Source organism: Mercenaria mercenaria, chromosome 16, assembly GCF_021730395.1.
Source record: "Mercenaria mercenaria strain notata chromosome 16, MADL_Memer_1, whole genome shotgun sequence".
NCBI lineage: Eukaryota > Metazoa > Mollusca > Bivalvia > Venerida > Veneridae > Mercenaria > Mercenaria mercenaria.
In genome coordinates this window covers 55,039,575-55,059,574 of record NC_069376.1, presented here as the reverse complement: position 1 = coordinate 55,059,574, position 20,000 = coordinate 55,039,575, and the positions used below count along the sequence as shown (strand labels likewise).

General features: G+C 33.0%; 1 protein-coding gene across 1 annotated transcript; it reads left to right on the top strand.

Annotated features, from left to right (window-relative positions):
* The first annotated feature begins 108 nt into the window (after window positions 1-108).
* On the top strand, window positions 109-12,266 carry LOC123544123 (microfibril-associated glycoprotein 4-like). Its single transcript, XM_045330191.2, has 6 exons — window positions 109-218; window positions 761-874; window positions 1,950-2,083; window positions 2,481-2,577; window positions 3,686-3,847; window positions 11,542-12,266. The coding sequence occupies exons 1-6, from the start codon at window positions 158-160 to the stop codon at window positions 11,799-11,801; spliced, it is 828 nt and encodes a 275-aa protein (XP_045186126.2). The 5' UTR covers window positions 109-157; the 3' UTR covers window positions 11,802-12,266.
* Window positions 12,267-20,000: the final 7,734 nt, after the last annotated feature.

Genomic DNA, 20,000 nt, shown 5'->3' with positions numbered 1-20,000 from the left:
CAAATAAATAGTGGATCAGATTATCAAAGATACTTTAAATAACTGATAAGCATTTTCATTACGGTCAAAATATTGCTTCCAATAATAATTAAGATAAATTTCAGACATCGATGAATGCGCGAGTTTTCCTTGTCAAAATGGTGGAACATGTGTTGACATGCTTAATGGATATTCGTGCAATTGTTCAGAAGGAACTGGCGGATTAAACTGTGAGCAAGGTATAACTTGTTCTTAAAATCTTAGGTATAGATATATCGCTGGACAACGCAATAACACTAAGTTGGTCGTTATTGCGTGAATAAATATTAGTGAATTACTAACGTGAGAATTCTTTATGTGTGCAATAGGTACAAGAAGCAAAATATTTCACCATACGACACTAATGATATAATTCTGCCCATATACAATGCCAGTCTAGAAAGAAGCCGCTATTTGTTTGTAAACCCAAAGGCAATTTAAGTGAACAGAACACATTATCAAATCAAATTACCTCTTTGAAAAATCAGAACTAATAAGCAGCACCATCCTAGAGGTAATGCAAAATTCTACAAGTTTCCCAAGTAAAATGATAATATTTTACACACATCTTTTTTTAAAATTCTTAAAAGGATTTGACACACAGTATGTTTATTATTTAAATCAATTGTTTTTGTTTTTGTGGGATTTAACGTCGCGCCGACACAATAATGTGCCATATGGCGACATTCCAGCCTTAGATGGAGACACAATATTGCTTCCTGAAACCAATAAAATATTTCAGATATTGATGAATGTGCAAGTTTCCCTTGTCAAAATGGTGGAACGTGTGTTGACCTACTTAATGGATATTCGTGCAACTGTTCAGAAGGGACTGTTGGATTAAACTGCTATCAAGGTATAGCTTGTTCTCAAAGTCTTAACTATTATTAAAAGATTAATCACAAGAGGGCGGAGTAAATTGTAATTATTGCGTAGCCAAATATGCTGACTATTGTGTATTCTAACCACGATAATTTCAAGAGACTTGTAAAATATTTTACTCTACGTAACTACAGATATACATCGGCGTATCTACGAGCAAATATAGAAAGAACTCGCGTTAATTATTGGTAAAAAGAAATAAATTGTTTTGCGTAAAAAACTGAAACCCAAGCTGTTAAAAATGCATGCATTTTTCTTTTAATGAGATGGGATAGTGCTGGAAATATTTGGTCTTTATCTTATTGGGTTGAAGGTCATGCCAAAGTTTGTCCTGGCTCTGACATTATCATGCATGGAATTTATAGAGATGTTTATCTCAACAAAAGCACTCGTTTGGTAAATCAACTCTGTCAGCTTATAAAACAATTGAAATTGTTTTTGGCGTCAATGTGTTATATACTGTGAAAGTACTAAAATACATAGAGTGGGGCTTTGCATGTGAAAAGGACAAACAAGCTTAGACGGGATCATCTACACCAGTTATTTCAATTCTTCCCTTTCATGTGTCAAGCTTGTTGAATGCTCCTGAATTACAATAGAACCTCGTCCGGACCGAATGAAAATTTGAGATATAAGAAACAGTGAGCATTTAAGTCACTACCAGCATTATTTTAGACAAAGTGTTTAAGATATTTATATAAAAGCTCATGTGACGGTAAGTTTCAATATAAACCCATACCGGCGTAGTATTTATTAGCTTTTTTTCAACCGCTGCAATAGCTATCATGTTTACAGAATATCTTAGATAAACAAATGAATAAATTATACTCAAAGGAGTACCACATATGCAAATCAATGTAAATTTACCTTTTACCTGTTACCTACCTTACATTATTTCTTCAAAACAATCTGTTCTATTTACTTTATCCTATGTCAGGATATATAAAAACCTTTAGTTCACTTGTGTGTTTCTTTAATTCATGACACGAAACAGTTGGGGGGATTTCTGCAAAATTGAAACGTCATTTAAGGTGCACTTCATGATTCAGGTTTTTTGGATTGTAAAGACATTGCTGATAGCGTAACCTCGGCAACTAGTGGGATATATGAAATACTACTTTGGCAGTCTGCTAAAACATTGACTGTATACTGTGACATGGTAACAGATGGCGGGAGATGGACGGTAGGTATATGAAATGATTTGATAACAGCTGGTATCGAGTGAACCGCAAATGGACGGCAAGTCTAAAGTTACGATTGCACAGTGAAATATGCACTGAGTACGTGCCTAGACTGAAAAGTCATAAGGCTTGTGATTGCCTTGCTTTTTGGTCTGTGAAAATGTACACTTTCATTAACACTTAAAATAAATAAAACAATATAAATTTAATGTTGTCTCTTAGTTTTACACCAAAGAACGTCACAGAAGTTTCTATGCCCGGACCGGGACTCAAACTCCGGACCTCTGTATTGATAGTAAAGTATATAACCACTACAACATCGGAACACTACATTATAATACTGATTCTGATTATTATAAATGACTTAATATGTTTTGAATCATCAGTTTTAACTTTCAGGTGTTCCAAAACAGATTTGATGGGTCTGTCGAATTTTACAGGAATTTGTCAGAATATATAAAAGGGTTTGGAGATATAAATGGAGAATTCTGGCTAGGTAAGTAACACTGTGGTTATTTCAATAGTAACAGTAAGTCTGAATATAATTTTACAAATTATATCTAAAAGCAACGAAAGAGTATAACTATACAACACTTTATAAAAATATTTTTTTCTGTTTTGCCAATGTGTATCTTCAAAACGCCTTTGGCATAGTATTATAGATATCGTGCATTTCTTAGAGCATTAGACATAGACCTTAATTACCTTGAACATGTGCAGTTATGGGCCAGTTAAATCAAGTCATTGCAATTCATAGTTAAATACATATTGATTTGCCAAGTAAACAAGTATCAACTGAACCATATATTACAGTTAAAATACTAAAAGTACTTAGTATGTTGTTATGTCTGTGATTGTATGCATTAAAAGACAAATCATATCTCTTGAAGATACAGCTCATGGTCCCGTAACTTCATTTGCATAAATTAGATCCTCAAATATTTTTGACGGAGATTGGATGTACAGTTGTTTAATTATATTTCATTGTAATCAATTAGATCTTGAAATATTGTTTGAAGGGGATTTTGCATATACAATCTAATTGTAATCCATTTGATTTTGAATGATTTTTTGAAAATACAAATTTAATTTAATTGTAGTCCGTTTGATCTTGAAATTTACTACATATTTTTCAGTAACATATCGAAATATTTAAGTGAAATACATGTATATCTGGTTTTTACTCTGTCAAAAATATCAAATATACTTTGCACTTGAAAGCAACTATAAAGTAAGTAAATTTAGACAAAACATAAAATAAATAGATAATTTATTTTATACGTAAGATCAAAATATCTTTCACTCATGAACACTATATCCAAGAGTATCATTCGAGGCTATGAAAATATTGCCTCGATCAGTCGAGGCTATGGTGTCACTCATGAAAGATAATTCAATCTTACACTTAAGCAAACAAATATCTTTTATATTGTTTGATAGAGATAAAGAATACAACTGATAATGCGGCATACTTGTTCATAACATGTCGAAAACTTTTTGACAGAGAGTAAGACTGTGTTTAATTTAATTCTATTGTAATACATAAGATTTTGAAATATTGATTTTGACGAAGAATAGGGAATACATGTGTGATTTAATTTTAGGACTGGGCAATCTCCAAGAACTGGTAGCACTAGGACCATCAGAACTTCGAATTGATGTTTCGTCCCTGGGTGGGTCTGAAGGTTATGAGACGTTCCAGGATTTTTCCATATCACCAGGTCCAGGCTACACGCTGAACATTGCACTGGGAATTGGAACAATAGGTTTGTAATAACAAGAAATAGCCTACCTTCATATCATATGTGTAGTTTAACTTGTGTGTTTTCAGTTTTCTTTTATAAAATAGGTAAGGCAAAATAGAGCTATTTCATACGTTCATCAGTAGAAAGAGTAAATAACGATAATACTTATAGTAAGTTTATCCGTTGGAAATACAATACATGAGAAATCGTCCAACCGTGATATAACCTTAAATTTACCATCGAATATGCTATTCCGCTTATTTTTCTTAATTTCATTCATATTCACCACTATGAAAATTAATTAGATGTGATGGTGATTACGTGATTTCTCATATACTAGTATCGTACGGCTTGAAGCAAAAGTATTTTTCAAGTTTGTGATATGCAGCTATATATTGCACGACTTTAGGATTTGTTGTGTCTTTTGGCCTTAAAAGTTCACGTGTCGGGGCGAAAACACGAAAATACAATCCTCTGAAGGAAAAATAACGAAACTTAAAGTTCCAAACAAGCATTTGTTAGACCTTTGAAAGACAAATATTGAACTAGAGCTTTCCAAATATCGTCCTGTGAGTAATTTATCATTTCTGTCAAAACTTATTGCTTCCAAAGGATCTTTTTACAGATTTTATTAACTATCACAACAGCAATCTTTAAGTGCCGTGTAGCGCTGTAAAAGGTCTCCCGGTACTTGGATTCAGTGTTGTAATATTTTCTGGTCCTTTGGGATCATGAGTTAATTCAATAGATGCGTAATAGAGTTCCGCTTATGCCGGTGCTAGGGGGCGTGAGAGGTGTTGCACATTACATTAACTCTCATGAACAGGTTCAATCAAACCGAGCTGGCTATAATTCTGCTGGGTTGCATTCTATACTTCTAAAGGATCTTTTTACAAATTTTATTATTGAAAAAGCTGTTCTTTACAGATTAAACAAACATATAAATAAAAACAGTCCTTTGCCTAAGAACCAGTCTGCATATTGGAAATATCACTCCTGTGAATCTGCGCTGCATCGGTTTGGTTAATGATCTTCTATGTGGTATGGAGAAACAGAAGTCACGGTCCTTATTGCAATTGACTTAAGCATTTGACACTGTCGACCACAACATTCTGCTAGATGTCCTAAAAGCACAGTAAAGTGTCTGTGAAACAGCTCTTTAATGAGTAGACTCCTACTTAAGGCCTCGTACTTGTAAAATTAATATCAACAACGATATTTATCAGACCACTATCTTGAATACAGTGTGCCCCAAGGCAGATTCCTTGGTCCATGGCTGTATCTCAGCTATGCTGGAACACTTTTTGATGTAATTCGGCATCACATAATGTAAAAAGTTACTTTTCACATCTTCATCTTGTATGTGTCACATCCAACACTGCATGTTGTCTTGTCTGAAAGGAAATACATACTCAATGCATTAATAGACAACATTAAAAAGAGAAGTTAAACAAAATAACAACCACTAGATAGAAAACACTTACTAATGCTAATACCATCCAAAAATAGAAAAATATATAGAGGATATTTGTTTGTTTCAGTGAAATATCAATTTTATTTCACAAGTGAGCATCAAAAACTGATATTTTTACGAGTGGCGTAGCCACGAGTGAAAATGACTTTTTTGGTGCTCACGAGTGAAATAAAATTGATATTTCACTGACCCAAACAAATTTTCTTTTTATTTCATGTGTAAAACTCTACTTTTGTTACGTAATTTATAAAATGTCGAAAATCGCGGGAAAGATCAAAAGAAAGCAAAACACAAATGATGTCATTTTAACGACGTCATCGTCATTATGGTCCCCGGTATTCATAACGCTCGGTATACAATTTGACTTCAATCGCGACGGAGGACCGGTACTAGTTCGGCAAAAACAGTGAAAAATAAAAATGATAATCTACTGTTTCAAAACTGTGGATTATCACTTTTATTTCACTGAGAAAACTCTATAATTCACTGGAAAACATAAAATAAATATATAACATTGTGTAAAAGAAAGTAGTAAGTTTAGGTATGGTGGGCAGAATGTGCCACCATGGCAAATAAATTGCTGAAATTATGCACTTTTAAAACATGAATGTAAATGCCTTTACTTAAAATGGGAACAGACACCTGCATTATTTCTAGTAATCATCAATTTACAGTTTACTAATGGGAAATTACTTCCAACTTTTGAACTTTTAAAGTTTGTCATTCTGATTTTGTAAAATTTAAAGGATGGAATTAATATTGAGCTTGAAGCATAGTGTATAAAAAATCAGGTGATACAATGTTTAATCCAAATGTTTCCTATTGCTCCAAGATAAAATTTTGAATGTCACATGTAACAGGATAAAAATATTTACATAGAGAACGTAAGTACTTTTGATAGACTTTTAACTGTACTGTTCATAAAAGTTAATAAAAAATGATGTTCTGGTTGGAAACTGTAAGATATTAAAATTTAGTATGGTATTGTAATTACCTTACTTTTAATTTTCAAACAAAAATATTCTGAGCTTTCAGACTGAGGAAAAATATCAGTTTTATTGTAACAGCCTTCTTCTTACCTACAAAGTATCTTAAACGAAAGTGAAAATATACATAATGTTGAATATTTTTACGAAAGAATGTTGTCATAAATAATAAGCACAAGTTTGTTGTAGGATTATACCTGTATATTTTAACCATGAAATTATTTTTAATGGAAATTCTGAACACATGAAATTATCAGAAAATGATAATAAAACTTTTAAAGATTATCTAATAAGTAGATAAAAAATAATATATGAAATAAATAAAAACTACTGCAGACTTACTTGATATACTTCTGCAGATACAGAAAATAGTGCTAGATGACATCTTCCAGGTGATTCATTCACTATTTCAGTAAAAATCTCAAGTATCAATAATGAGAACATATCTGACATTCACTATTGGTCTGTATTCATTATTGGTCTTTGTGGTTTATAAAAACTGGGCATTTTAAATGTCAACAGTTTCTAAATTTTTTGTTTAAATAAATAATAATACATATTATTGCTATTATTTATAAAATTTAATGTTTAAGATTGGAAAAACTTGACGTATGAAAGAGAGTCACTCTCTTGTATGAAAGAGAGTCGCTCTTTTGCTTGCTTTATACATGAGAAATTCAAATTTAAACAAATCTGCAACTGTCCTGTCTTTTACAGAAGATGTGTTACTTTTATAAAAGAGGAATCTAGCAAAGTGGTTTACGCTGAGTCAAGAATCCTTTTTCCCTCAAGGCTGTGTGGTTGAGCCCTGCTAATCGATGTTTGTGTGTGTGGAAGTTATTTAACTGACTGCTGAATGATAGTGGCACTACTAAAGTGCTCAATCTTGTAGGAGATATGTCTAAAGGGTCATTATGGAGCCCTCTTCTACAGAAACAAGCTAGAAGTAGCTGTATGACCTTAACTGTGAAGTATATACAAATAGTATTGAACTCACTTTTGCAAGGTCTAATGTTAGCATTGTAACTGTATAACACATTTAGGTGCATTGTTTGTTTCCCACAAAACTAGCAGAATAATTCAGTTATAACTTGACAGGATGTTGTTAGTACATACAGATAAAGAAGATACAAAGGGTTTGCTTTGTAATTAAGTTAAATTAGATAGTTACCTCCCCAAAACTTTAAAAAAAACATCCTTATCAAATTGTCTACTTCAGTCGCAGTCATCTAATTGTCGTACTTCTTAAAATACACAGCCTTTGCTGATCCATCTTTTCCTGTAAACGTAATTTTTTAAGCAAAAAATATTTACAATACTGGTGTTTTTAGATTTCTGTTTTGCCCATTATTTACTTATTTTACATAAAAAGCTATTGTTTTATATACAATGCAACCAGTTTTGCATAATTCTAGTCAAGGCTTAAAACATAATTTATCCAACTTGATGTGTTACTCCGAACCAGACATTGATTAAATAGGTGCATACGGACTTAGTTATAATTATATAAATTACAGCTTGCACACTTCCATAACTTAACTGCCAACATCTGCTTGTGATTTGATTTGAGTCAGAAAAAAGTGCATTATAACATATTATATATGTGGCATTTTTTACATTCAACCATTACCTTTAACTATTCTGATAACATTGTACCACTGCTTTTCCCCTTTATCCTCATTCAGAACCCATTCATGCCGAATACGCTTACCAATGAATGTCTGTTTTCTTTCCAAACTCAATGCTTGAGAAGTTCTAGCAGTGCAAACAGGTTTTCAGGTAGTTTCAGCAGTGTTAACAGATTTAACACTAGACTTCCTCTGTCGCTTTGATCGACGGATTCCATGTTTTTCTTTATCTGACTACGTGTATATCAATAATAATAAATAAAATAAGTCATAATATACGCATTGGTCGAGAGGGCTAAGACGCTTTCCTAGGAAGGTGAAGGCCTCGGGTTCGATTTCTGGCTACTCCCATTGCGGTGTGTCATTGGGCCAGGCACGATTGCCTCCGTCGACCCAGCTGTAAATGGGTACCAGCAAATTGCTGGGGATAAGGTATATTTTTTTTTGTTCTTAAAATAGGATCGCTCAAAAGCTCTACAGAGCTTATGTTCATTGTTTCACAGAGTGACGGTAAATAAAATTTACCTTTACCTTTACTATTATGAAGACCACATATTCCAAATTTCATACCTTGAAATAACAGGCTCAGTTGTTCATACATATTAAAATATGAATGATTAAGTCATCATCTGTGTGTTAATGTAGTAAATTAAATCTGAATTCAAAAATGTAATAGCCGAAACATAATATGGCTGTATTTTTATGATTTTGTTTTTAAGGCACATATGTTTACTGTATTTATTATATGTCATAAGTTTATGCTAAATTTAAATTTAAAGCAGAATAAAATACTGAAATTTACCATGGAACATCATGTTCTCGCTACTGGTAAACGGACCAAACTATTACTGCAAATGATGGTCACTTTAAATAACAAAAATATGTAATTTTCTACAAAGAAATTGCCAACTTAGTTCTCAAACGCAGTAACTTCTTACTTACAAATAATGTACAATATAAACACTACATAACCTACTTGGAGGTGATTTGTTTCTGTGGAACTGCATGGAGTAATATCTTTGTCCACTGCCAAAGTCTGCTCGTTTCTTGATGGTTGGGCAACTGCAGCACTTGCCGAAGGTGGTACAGTCTGAAATATAAAATTATGATGTTAAAGATTACAGTTCCTTTCAATTGAAGGTAAAATGTAATTAAATTGTAGTAATGGACTAAGTATTATAAGGAAACATGACCTTCTGCGTTGCATGATTAACCATTAGCTGTAAATAGCACTGTCGAATAATATATTTCAAACCATTTACCATCTTTAAGCAGCCAATATATTTTTAAAAGAAAAAAGAAACAGACAAGCAAGTAATAATTTATTACAGTTAACTCAGGTGTAAACGTGGATAAAATGTGTAAACTGTAGTGATGATGATGGAAAACTGACAGTATGATTTCCCCAGTTTATTTTATTATGCGTATTAATTTATGCTGGATGAGACTGATGCAGCAATAACTCAACTTAATTACTTTTTTTAGAAACTGGCAAAATTTTTCTATGCAAACATAGTCTTATATTGCCAAACAATATATTTTAAAAACATGCGGGTCAAACTGGTTGCACAAACATTTATGCACTTAATTTATTTTTTCTATACTGTTATTATTTCATCTTCATTTATTTTCACTTTTTTCATAATATAATTCACGAATTTGTTTAAGTTTGTCTGCAGATACATCTTCACTGTCATTGAGTGGGCTACCATAATCATGTTCACTTTTTTATTTGAACTTTCTTTCTTTTTTTGCGACGTACATATTTTTCCTTACTTCTCATTTTGATGGCACAACGGACTGCAGTAGAAAGTCTTACCATTTTTTTAGGTGTAAGTTTTTCTTTGCCTTGAAATGTCTGTTTTCAGGCTATTGAGTTGTTCTTTACTTGTTTCCAGAGTAAATTGTTTCTGGCAGCCAATACAGTGACATAAAACGTCACTGAACAGCCCTCTTTGATTCATTTTGGCCTTCAGTACAACAGGAGATTTACCTTCCATGGCAGGTTGCTGAGCTTGTTGACATAGCATACATGTGCTGAAAGGTCAACAACATGTTCCTTCAAAATGTCAAGGTTAACAATCCTACTGCCGGTCAATGGTTCTCTATTTAAAACAAATTTCAGGCTGGTAGAACCTAAACGATAAAGCTTGGTGTTTTCATGTTTTGTACAGGAATTCTACGGACTGTAATATTGGCAATGTATTTGCCATTTTTCGACACTTGTTTACGAATTTATTGGTAGGGTCGGAAAGTTCTCTTGTCATTACTATACATTTTGTTTTTTTCTTCTTTCTTTATATATTCGTTTTTCATATTTCTTTTGTACGACCATGAGCCCATGCCAGGGCAGCCCAAATTTTCGCCTGGATATTTTTGCTTTCTCTTTGCGATATATTGCCATTAAAGTTTACAAATAGTCACACACAATAAATATATGTTCATAAAATAAAATGTCTCAGTACTAAATACACTTTATCAAAGCATAGGAATGTTCAAAGTTCTTGTGTTTCTATGCTGCCACCATACTTTTTCACCAATGTAAACAAGTTCAGCCGTGCACGAAGTGTGTGTATTATATAACACACGTTGTTTACATTTCAAACAGGGGTGGGAGGGGCAATACTTACCTTTACTAATGCAGAAAACAGTCAAAAGAATTTTTCCGCTGCGAGACTCTCAACACCCGGAAACAGTTACACCGACAAACTGACGCCAACAATGTAATTCTTAGTTTTGTTTTGTTTTGTTTTTTTTTTTTTTTTTTTTTTTTTTTTCAATTTATGAAACATTAAATTTTAAACCATTTATGCCGGGTGTTCGAAAGATCCGAGTTCGAGCCATTGAAGTTCAACTGTACTTTCCTTCATAACTTGATCTTCAGTGAACATTTATACCAAACAAATAAGTTTTTTATAAATTCTAGGATTAGGATATGACGTCATATAAAAGACATCCGACTGACTGCGTATTAATTTATGGTTATAACGCTCACACGTTTCACGAAAAGAACGAAAACGAAAGTTCATTGGTAAAGTTTAAGTATATTTCATTGTTTGTTTCAATTACGTCATATACCAAGACAAAAAGCAACAATGTGCCAAACAGTAGCCATGAAGTTGGTCCTTATCCTTAGTTAGTTTAAGGGTTGTTTTGTTGTTCCGATTGGAAATTATAGCCACGTTTGAATGAACATATTCGTTTAGAAAAGATATTGGAATCACAATAAATTTTAACGAATATTTCTAATACTAGGAAATATTTTGTAAAATGGCTATAAGACATTTTTCATCGCTGTGTGATGTTTATTTACACTGAGAATATTGACAAATTGATCTTTAGAAATGTTGTTGGAATGCAAATGGAACGTTCTATTGTTCTAGTGTAGGATTATTATTTAGTGATTAATCAGGACTTTGTTTTTAGGATTTCAAGACCTTTATCCATCAATTTGTTGCTTACTGTATTATTCGGGCACTGTAAATTAACACATTGATAGAATTTATTAATTTCATATTACATTCCTGATTTAATCAAAGATGTTGATGGCGACACCTTAAGTTACGATCTTTAATAGGCAATTTTCATCAGAAAAATATGTTTGAAAAGTAAACCTTTGTTTTACAGGCGACAGTACTTCACAAGGTCTGTCATTTAACAACAATGGGTATTTCAGTACCTTTGATCGAGACATGGACCAGTCTTCTACACACTGTGCTTCGTTCAATGAAGGGGCGTGGTGGTATACCAGCTGCATGTATGTTCATCTTAATGGGCAATATTGTACCCCAGGCACAACGATCTGTGGTTATCGTGGAATGATTTATTACAGTTTTTTGAATCTTGAGTCCTTTCTCACATCTCGTATGATGTTTCGAAGGATATGAACATATATGTGTGTTGTCAGAAAACATATGCAACATCAAAATGCATTGATGTTTAAAGAATTGTTAGGTAATATTTTATACAAAAAACATAGTGTACTGTGCGAAAGCATTTGGAACTACTTTACCTGTTTTTATTTTTACTTGAACCGTTGTTTCGGGACGAAGTCTTCAATACGTTGATATACGAGAGGTTTTTCAGTATTGCATACGTAGATGATATTCATGATTTTAATATGTGATCGTGTCACGGTACAGACCAATTCTTTTTACATTACATTTTCTCTATAAACAAAATATAATCGTTTGTTTAAAACAATAAATGCAAGTATTCCAAATTTCAGAAGATTTAGTATAGTGATTATGCATGGTATAATTCTATTCAATTATTTTATACATTTACATTGCTCTCAATTTCAGGATGTAGCAAAATAAATTCCATATTTTTATTTAGATACTTGAAAGATGTATTTCATTTGTCTTTTTGATGTAAGATGTATTATAGTTAAATCATGTACAAATTCTTACATGTAACAAAATGCAACATTGGTAGTACCACATTTCTAAATAACAAAATAATAGTAAGTAAGCCTCAACTGCGTTTCTTCCAACAATCAACTTTGATTATAACTGAAAGGTCGGGGGTCATTAGGAAAATCTTACTATAATGCAAGGGTATTAGATATAGTATAAAGTAAAAACAAGATGATTGTGTTAGAACATGTAAGCAGCTAGGCTTGATGTTGTACGGAAGTTCATTTCAATATCAGATCTTACGGAGGAAGTAAGAGTTGATGTAAAACAGTGTTCGTTAGAATGGCACAAAGAATTTATTGTTTCTAGATAGTGTTAGATGGTTTGTGGTTTACTATATCAATGCTATAAGAGATCTTTGACAGCATGGATAAGAGAAGCATTTATTCTACGTTGTTCTAAAGTTGACCAGTTAAGTGATGTAAGCATTACTGTGACACTATTCAGGTATAAGTAGTCAGTCATGACATTTCTAGCTACAGATCTTTGCACTCTTGCTATATCCTGTGTACTAGTTTTTGTTGTTGTTTTTTTTGGCACGGGTGTCATACTGTGCTACTATTTTCCAAAAGGGGTCTCACATAGGTCTTGTAGGCTATTTCCTTTATACTTTATACACATCTGCAGAACTAAGCGTTTCTTGGTGAAAGACGATTCATTTCTCAGAAAAAAATATTTAACGATTAAAAATATGAAGTATATACAGACAATCAGGAAATCACTTTGTTCACCTTTTTCTTTAATAACATTTTCTTTGACCTCAAACCGCACGTATTCAACAAATAAAGTTGGATAATTTGAAAGAAATATTAAAAACCTGTAAATAAACAAATATTCATTTGTCTACACTTTTCAAAAACAGTTTATATCCATCTGATTCCCAACAATTCGGGCTATAGACAAACTATGAAGTGTACTTGGTAACATATCAGTGGTGAAAATATCTGATCGAATGCAAACAAAGCATTCATCCCTTGAAACATGTTTTTAAAAATATTTTTCGTAAGTGAACTATGATCATATACGAAACAAAAACAACAAATGAACTGGGTAACAATGAATATGGATTTTTTTTCTGTCAGTTTAAATAGAGATTTTGGCCCAAAAATTAGAACAGTATTAAATAACTGTTAAAATCTGATTTTTAAGAAGAAAAATATTCAAAAATAAAATTATGTTATTTTGCACAAGCGCATAAAATTTTAGCCAATGCGATAACAACCTCCATTATGTTAAATTTATATTATAGGTACCAATGTAATAATGATATCTGTAAAGTTTCATTGCAAAATATGACAGTTTGGGATATATTTCTTAAAATTCTACCTTCTTTTCCTGACGTTGCCATGGTAACACACTGCTCTAGATGTCTACGATTCGTCTTAATTAAAAGCCAATTTCAATCTTACTCAACTGATTTAACATGGTAGATTGGTAGATTAAGTGTGAAGTGTCAACAGTTATACGCTATTTTAACACATAATGTCATGTCTCAAGCTTAAGCTCATGTTCCAAATCAAAATTCTTTTAGCGAAGACTTAATTTTCACTTGATCGAGTATTCAAGTTGTGTAAATACATTGCAAAATTAAATCCGCATAAAAGTGTTTGAAGAAAGTATCTTTGCAATATTCATTATAAATATATTCACCACGTTTAATTCTATTGTGTCGTGTTATCAACATTGTTTTGATAACATACAAAGAAGGGAACTGAAAGTGAATATTTGTTCACGTGCAATGGCAAAGAAGAAGAATACATACTAAATTGACTACTAATTCCCAATGATAACGTGATTCCCGCGGAAACGCAAGGACGAGTCCATTTCATGATAACAGATTAAAAACTATTCATAATGCTTGCACATTACTTGGCAAGTAAATATTAGTACTTCTTTCATTTCAAATATCCACTAAGTATATGGCAAAATAGCTCAGTCGGGTAAAATGCAGATAACAATTGATTACAAGCAAATCATTTTGTGGGTTCGAATCCTGATGAGGATTTTTTTTTCAATTTTTTTTTTCCTATTCGTTTTCATTTTTGTTCCCGTATTTTCGTTTCTTTCTTTGATGGTTTGAATTTGTATATATGTATTTATATAACACAATATAACAAAATATTTACATGTCTTAAGTGCATGCATTTAATCAATATCACCTTTGATATAATGCTAAACTTTTCTGATCTACCATACCGGCTTTAGATATTCTGTGTCGTGTTGTCACAGAGCTCAAGAAGGAATCTAAATTTTTATGCAAAAGTGAAATAAAAATTAAATGTGGATGCTGAGTTTCGAACCCACACGGCAAAAGATCTGTTGAAAATGGACAGTATGCCTTACCACTGAGCTAATTTGTAATTGGTACAACATCCTGAAATATTTAGATTGTAACATGTTAGAAAAATGTTGAATTCCCTATGTTCCATTTGAATCTATTTATAGTCATGTTTGTAAATATCAAGTTATCGTTGGGGCATAGTACGAACTACAACAGGGCTTTTGTTTATACAAAGGAAAACATATCAAATGTTTAATGACACAAAGTGTTAACAACAATTTATTTAACGCTTTTCAAAAGTCCGCTGTAAGATTATCTTGTGGACTCAATGAACGGAACCTAGCAAAATAACATCGAATTCTGTTTTTGAGTCTCTTCATAGGAGGTAATGAAATGTGCAACACCTCTCATGCCCATAGCAATGGCTGAATATACAATTATATTTTATTGAGTCTCTTCATAGGAGGTAATGAAATGGGCAACACCTCTCATGCCCATAGCAATGGCTGAATATACAATTATATTTTATTGAGTCTCTTCATGGGAGGTAATGAAATGGGCAACACCTCTCATGCCCATAGCAATGGCTGAATATACAATTATATTTTACTGAGTCTCTTCATGGGAGGTAATGAAATGTGCAACACCTCTCATGCCCATAGCAATGGCTGAATATACAATTATATTTTATTGAGTCTCTTCATGGGAAGTAATGAAATGTGCAACACCTCTCATGCCCATAGCAATGGCTGAATATACAGTTATATTTTATTGAGTCTCTTCATGGGAAGTAATGAAATGTGCAACACCTCTCATGCCCATAGCAATGGCTGAATATACAATTATATTTTACCATAAATTTAACTGAAGGGAACAGTCACCTGTTATAAATGACCTTATGATCTGTCACTGAACTTCAGTAGACTTATTTATTCAATTTACACAATATTTCTTACAGAAGTAAACATCATATACATCACTTGTACATAACCATCTAATTCATAGCATTTTACATCCGGTATTCAGTACAACATCTGGTATTCAGTACATGAAAGATATTTCAATTTTATCCTAAAACAAACTTGTCAAATAATCGTAACGGACTTTTATTCAAATCTTAAGTATGATAGTTAAAAATATTATCGTCCTGAATGAATAATTATTCACATAACGTCACGTATATTAATATGTTATAAGATTTTATTATAGACCTACGAATGTTCTGTCTGAAATACAGCCTGTATTCAGTAGTGAGTACAAAACCCTAAATTCAACTCCCATCGGATACGAAAAAAATATTAAATGGTTGATGTCAAAATTGACTTCAGAAATGACGTAATTATATGGTTACAACTTTCCATGCGTCCAAATGTTTGCTGTTTCAAACGAGTTTCCGGTCTTCCTTGTCTAAAACTGTGGTCCATTTTGATTTATATATCACAAGAAATAGGTATATGTATATAATAAAATGGTCATTAAAGCAGTACCTTAATCAGCAATGATGCATTCGGCTCTTGTGGATTTTGCCAGGCCGGATCACACTCAGCGCTAGCGGAGGCTTGACAAATCAACTAGACCCAAACTAAAATTGCAAAGCAAGGAACTTATATACAACTCTAGTTTATTTTTGTCCTTTTTGAATCCTTTGTGTTGTTGGTTTTTTTTCGAACGAGCTAAATATTGTGCATTCTGTAAAGTCAAATTTGATATTAATTTTGCCTGTCTAACTTGTTTTTCCCCAGACTTTCAAGCGAGTCATCGGGTCATAAACAACTGGTTGTATAAAACAAATAATATGTACTATTATTGTTTATAAATCAAATGTTTATATTATGTTTCTATGAAAAATCAAACTGATTCCTTTAAATATGTGCCTGATGTTTCATATAAAAAACAAAAACTTCGAGTCGGATTTATGTATCTTTACAGGACATTACCTTTTCCTACACATACTTTTAATAAGCGTTCTATCATAAGTAAACAAGAAAATAATAAATAAAAGAAGATATATCGACAACACAGGATACGCACAACTTGTGACACGCACAAGCATATTTGTATTCTCGGATGAGTGTTGACCGTTCTGATCGATTTTAGAGAATATTTTAACAACTTATGTCTACTCTTCGTAGATTACAACATTCATTGTGGTGTAAAAGTGTGTCTTTTTAATACTGTTTAACTCTTTAATGTTTTAACCCTTATCATGCTGGACACGATTGATTCTGCCTTTGCGACTACAGTCAGTATCTTTTTGGCATGCACCCCCAACAGTTAATGGTACTGTCCAAATTGAAAGACAAATTCATTATTAAAATGGAGCAGTCTGTCTTTTAATTTTATAGGAGAGTGTATCCGAAATACAGTCCATAGATAAACCTTGCTCTAAATATGTAAAGTCTCTTGCTGGCGGATTTTGTTATTTTTTGTCGACCTATTGAAACAATTACATTTGTCAAGGAAGAAAGTCCTGATTGTATGAAGCAGCTATCTGTAATCATAAATATAATGTCCGTCGTTTGCCGCGGGGATTAGTCTAAGAGTCGGATGGCGCTTAATTACCCTGAACCACCGCGAAATCCTGGTAAAATGTATAAAATAATTAGAAATTAATGGAATGGTTTTGGCAGATCTTGTAAATGTTCACATACAGTTAAACATTTGTTTTCATAAAATATTGTATTTTTTCGTCGTTATACGTTTTTAATAATGCATGAACAAAATTCTGCTTTATTTGGTAAAGGGGAACTGAATGCTCGAGGTCGTAGACTTTGAATCCTTTGCACATCACTTTTATTTGATTTATTTGATACCTGAAATCATGTGAGGATTGTTTTTCTCCACTGTTAAGATCATGCGAGTGCATTACCAAATAGGCACCACCTCGGAGATACAAGTGCCCATCTTCAAGAAATCTAACCTCATCTTTGAGTACCATAGAACAGTTCTCTCCTGATGTTTTTGAAACTTTGTACCATCAGCATACATTTTGGCTATTGACATTATTATAAATTCTTATTATACAAAGCATGAACAAATACAGAGAATTTGAAAAAAAAAAATGTTTACTTAAAAAAACATGGATAAATATCCAACAGGGAAAGCCACGTTAAAAAGAACGCACCCTTCCAACCGCCACCATGCGCGCGGACGTGCACACACACACCCGCTCGCAAAGCAAACGCACGAGAACTAAACGAACAAATCAAGTAACACATTAAGACACTGCCATGGAACGGTTAGTTGTAAAAAAACACAAGGGAGCTTACATAATGTAATGCTATGTTGCTCAACTACCCTGTTTTCAATAAATATAAAATTTCAAAGTAGAGTTTGTTATTTTAGCCGCAACCTTTATGTCGTACAAAAACTATTTTCAGAATAGAACAAAATTTTATATACTTTCAATATGTAAGATAAAATTTCAGCATTTCCGATATAAAATTTTATAAAACTGTCTTTAGACCACATGGAAAGAAATGTTTCACGTGACTTACTTGTAGACGTCAAATAGAAATGACCGCGTTTGAAATACACATAACCATATGAAAATTTATGTGTGGATGAGTATACAATGATAATGTTAACAAAAATACATAAATATACAAAATAAAACAAACATAACACGTGGTCAAAACAAACAAAAAGAACACATTAGGGCGTCATCTTGTCTACTTAAGAATTTAATTTAAAAACTTCTGGGATACTGTGTAAACATATCCCATTCTACAAGTGTGAAAACAAGCATCTGCTACTGCGATATCAAACAAAATAGTTTATAAAACAAACAAAAAATGTCTTTACCTGAACGTAAACAGACATTCACGAAAACAGTTATTTTCAAATTAAACATGTTTAGATATAAGACATTTTTCACGGGTGGTACAGGCCTTTCTCTTGGACAAATATCGATATAATGACCTAGACATTGGCTCCAAATGTATCTGTTTCAATGGCCTGATCAAGATAAAATTAGTTAGTGTGTGTGGGGATAGCGGGGGGGGGAGGGGGCAAGGTTAACGCCTTTTTCAACAATTTTCCAGTCATATAAACGACGGTGTCTACTTGTAGCAGTGAGCACAATGCCGAACTTTAAAGTGCTTCCTCACTGGAATATCACGCCGTAGACACGTGGCATGATACCCCACCTAGTCACATTATACTGACACCTGGCTGACCAGTCCTAGCACTATCCCCTTAATGCTGAGCGCCGAGCGAGGAAGCTGCTAGTACCATTTATTTACGTCTTTGATATGACGCGGCCGGGGATCGAACCAACAACCTCCCGCACTCGAAGCGGACGCTCTACCACTAGGCTACCGAGGCGGTTAGAGATCAAAACTTTGTATGATAAAAATGCAGCATCACATAAATTTAAATTTGAAAACAGATTATTTTGTAAACAAGCTATTTGTTACGAATCAACAAATACCAAGCGGATTTTCCAGTGGTCGACAGTTTGTGTTATGAATGGGTTTGTATGGCCCAGTTTTTAACATAAGTATTTCTGTTTTTTTTGTTTTTTTTTTCATAATTCAAACAATTACATTAATGGTTTAAGTCAGAGAACGCATTCGTAATCATCATTATTATTATACCAGATTTATATAGCGCCCTTTTCATGATAAACACGTTCAAACCAGTACAGGCTTGTAGTTAGGTGGGAGACACTCAAGAGCCTTTCAGAAATTTCGAACCCCGGACCTCTGGATTGACAATCTAGCGTGTTACCAATAGACCACCGGCCCAAGCAATACACACATTTACCCTTCGAGTCTCATCCATTATTTTTCATGAATCTACATTTACTAGTAGTCCAACTAATTGTACGTGAACCACGATATTGTGATAATTTTTGCATAGGTCAATATCTTTCCTCCCAAAGAGAGGGATTATGACCTATCACGAAAATATCTCAGAATCACTTTTGACGTCAAATTATTTGGACTACATTTACTAGTTGTTTCTCCTATTCATAATACAGGGTAGAATACTGTTTGCCGATGTTCATACAACTTCAAAAAATTTAACGATAGGGTCATGATGACCCTGAATCGCTCGCCTTAGTAATATATGCTACATGTTTCAAATTTCAAACTGATGCTAAAATGTTAAGAAAATAGGTCAGTATGTCACATTTATGCTCACTGAAAGTCAGTTTTAAGATCGGTGTGCAAAACTGTACATGTCATCCAAATTTCAAGGCCGTTTTTTCCTTTTTGGAGGTGGGTTTGCGTTGCACCGATACAATTTTAGGTCATATGGCGACTTCCAGCTTTGTGTAGTAGAGGAAGAACCCTGGTGACCCTCCGTGCATTATTTCATCACGAGAAGGCACCTGGGTAGAACCACCGACATTCCGTATAAGCATTCAAGGCTGTATCTTT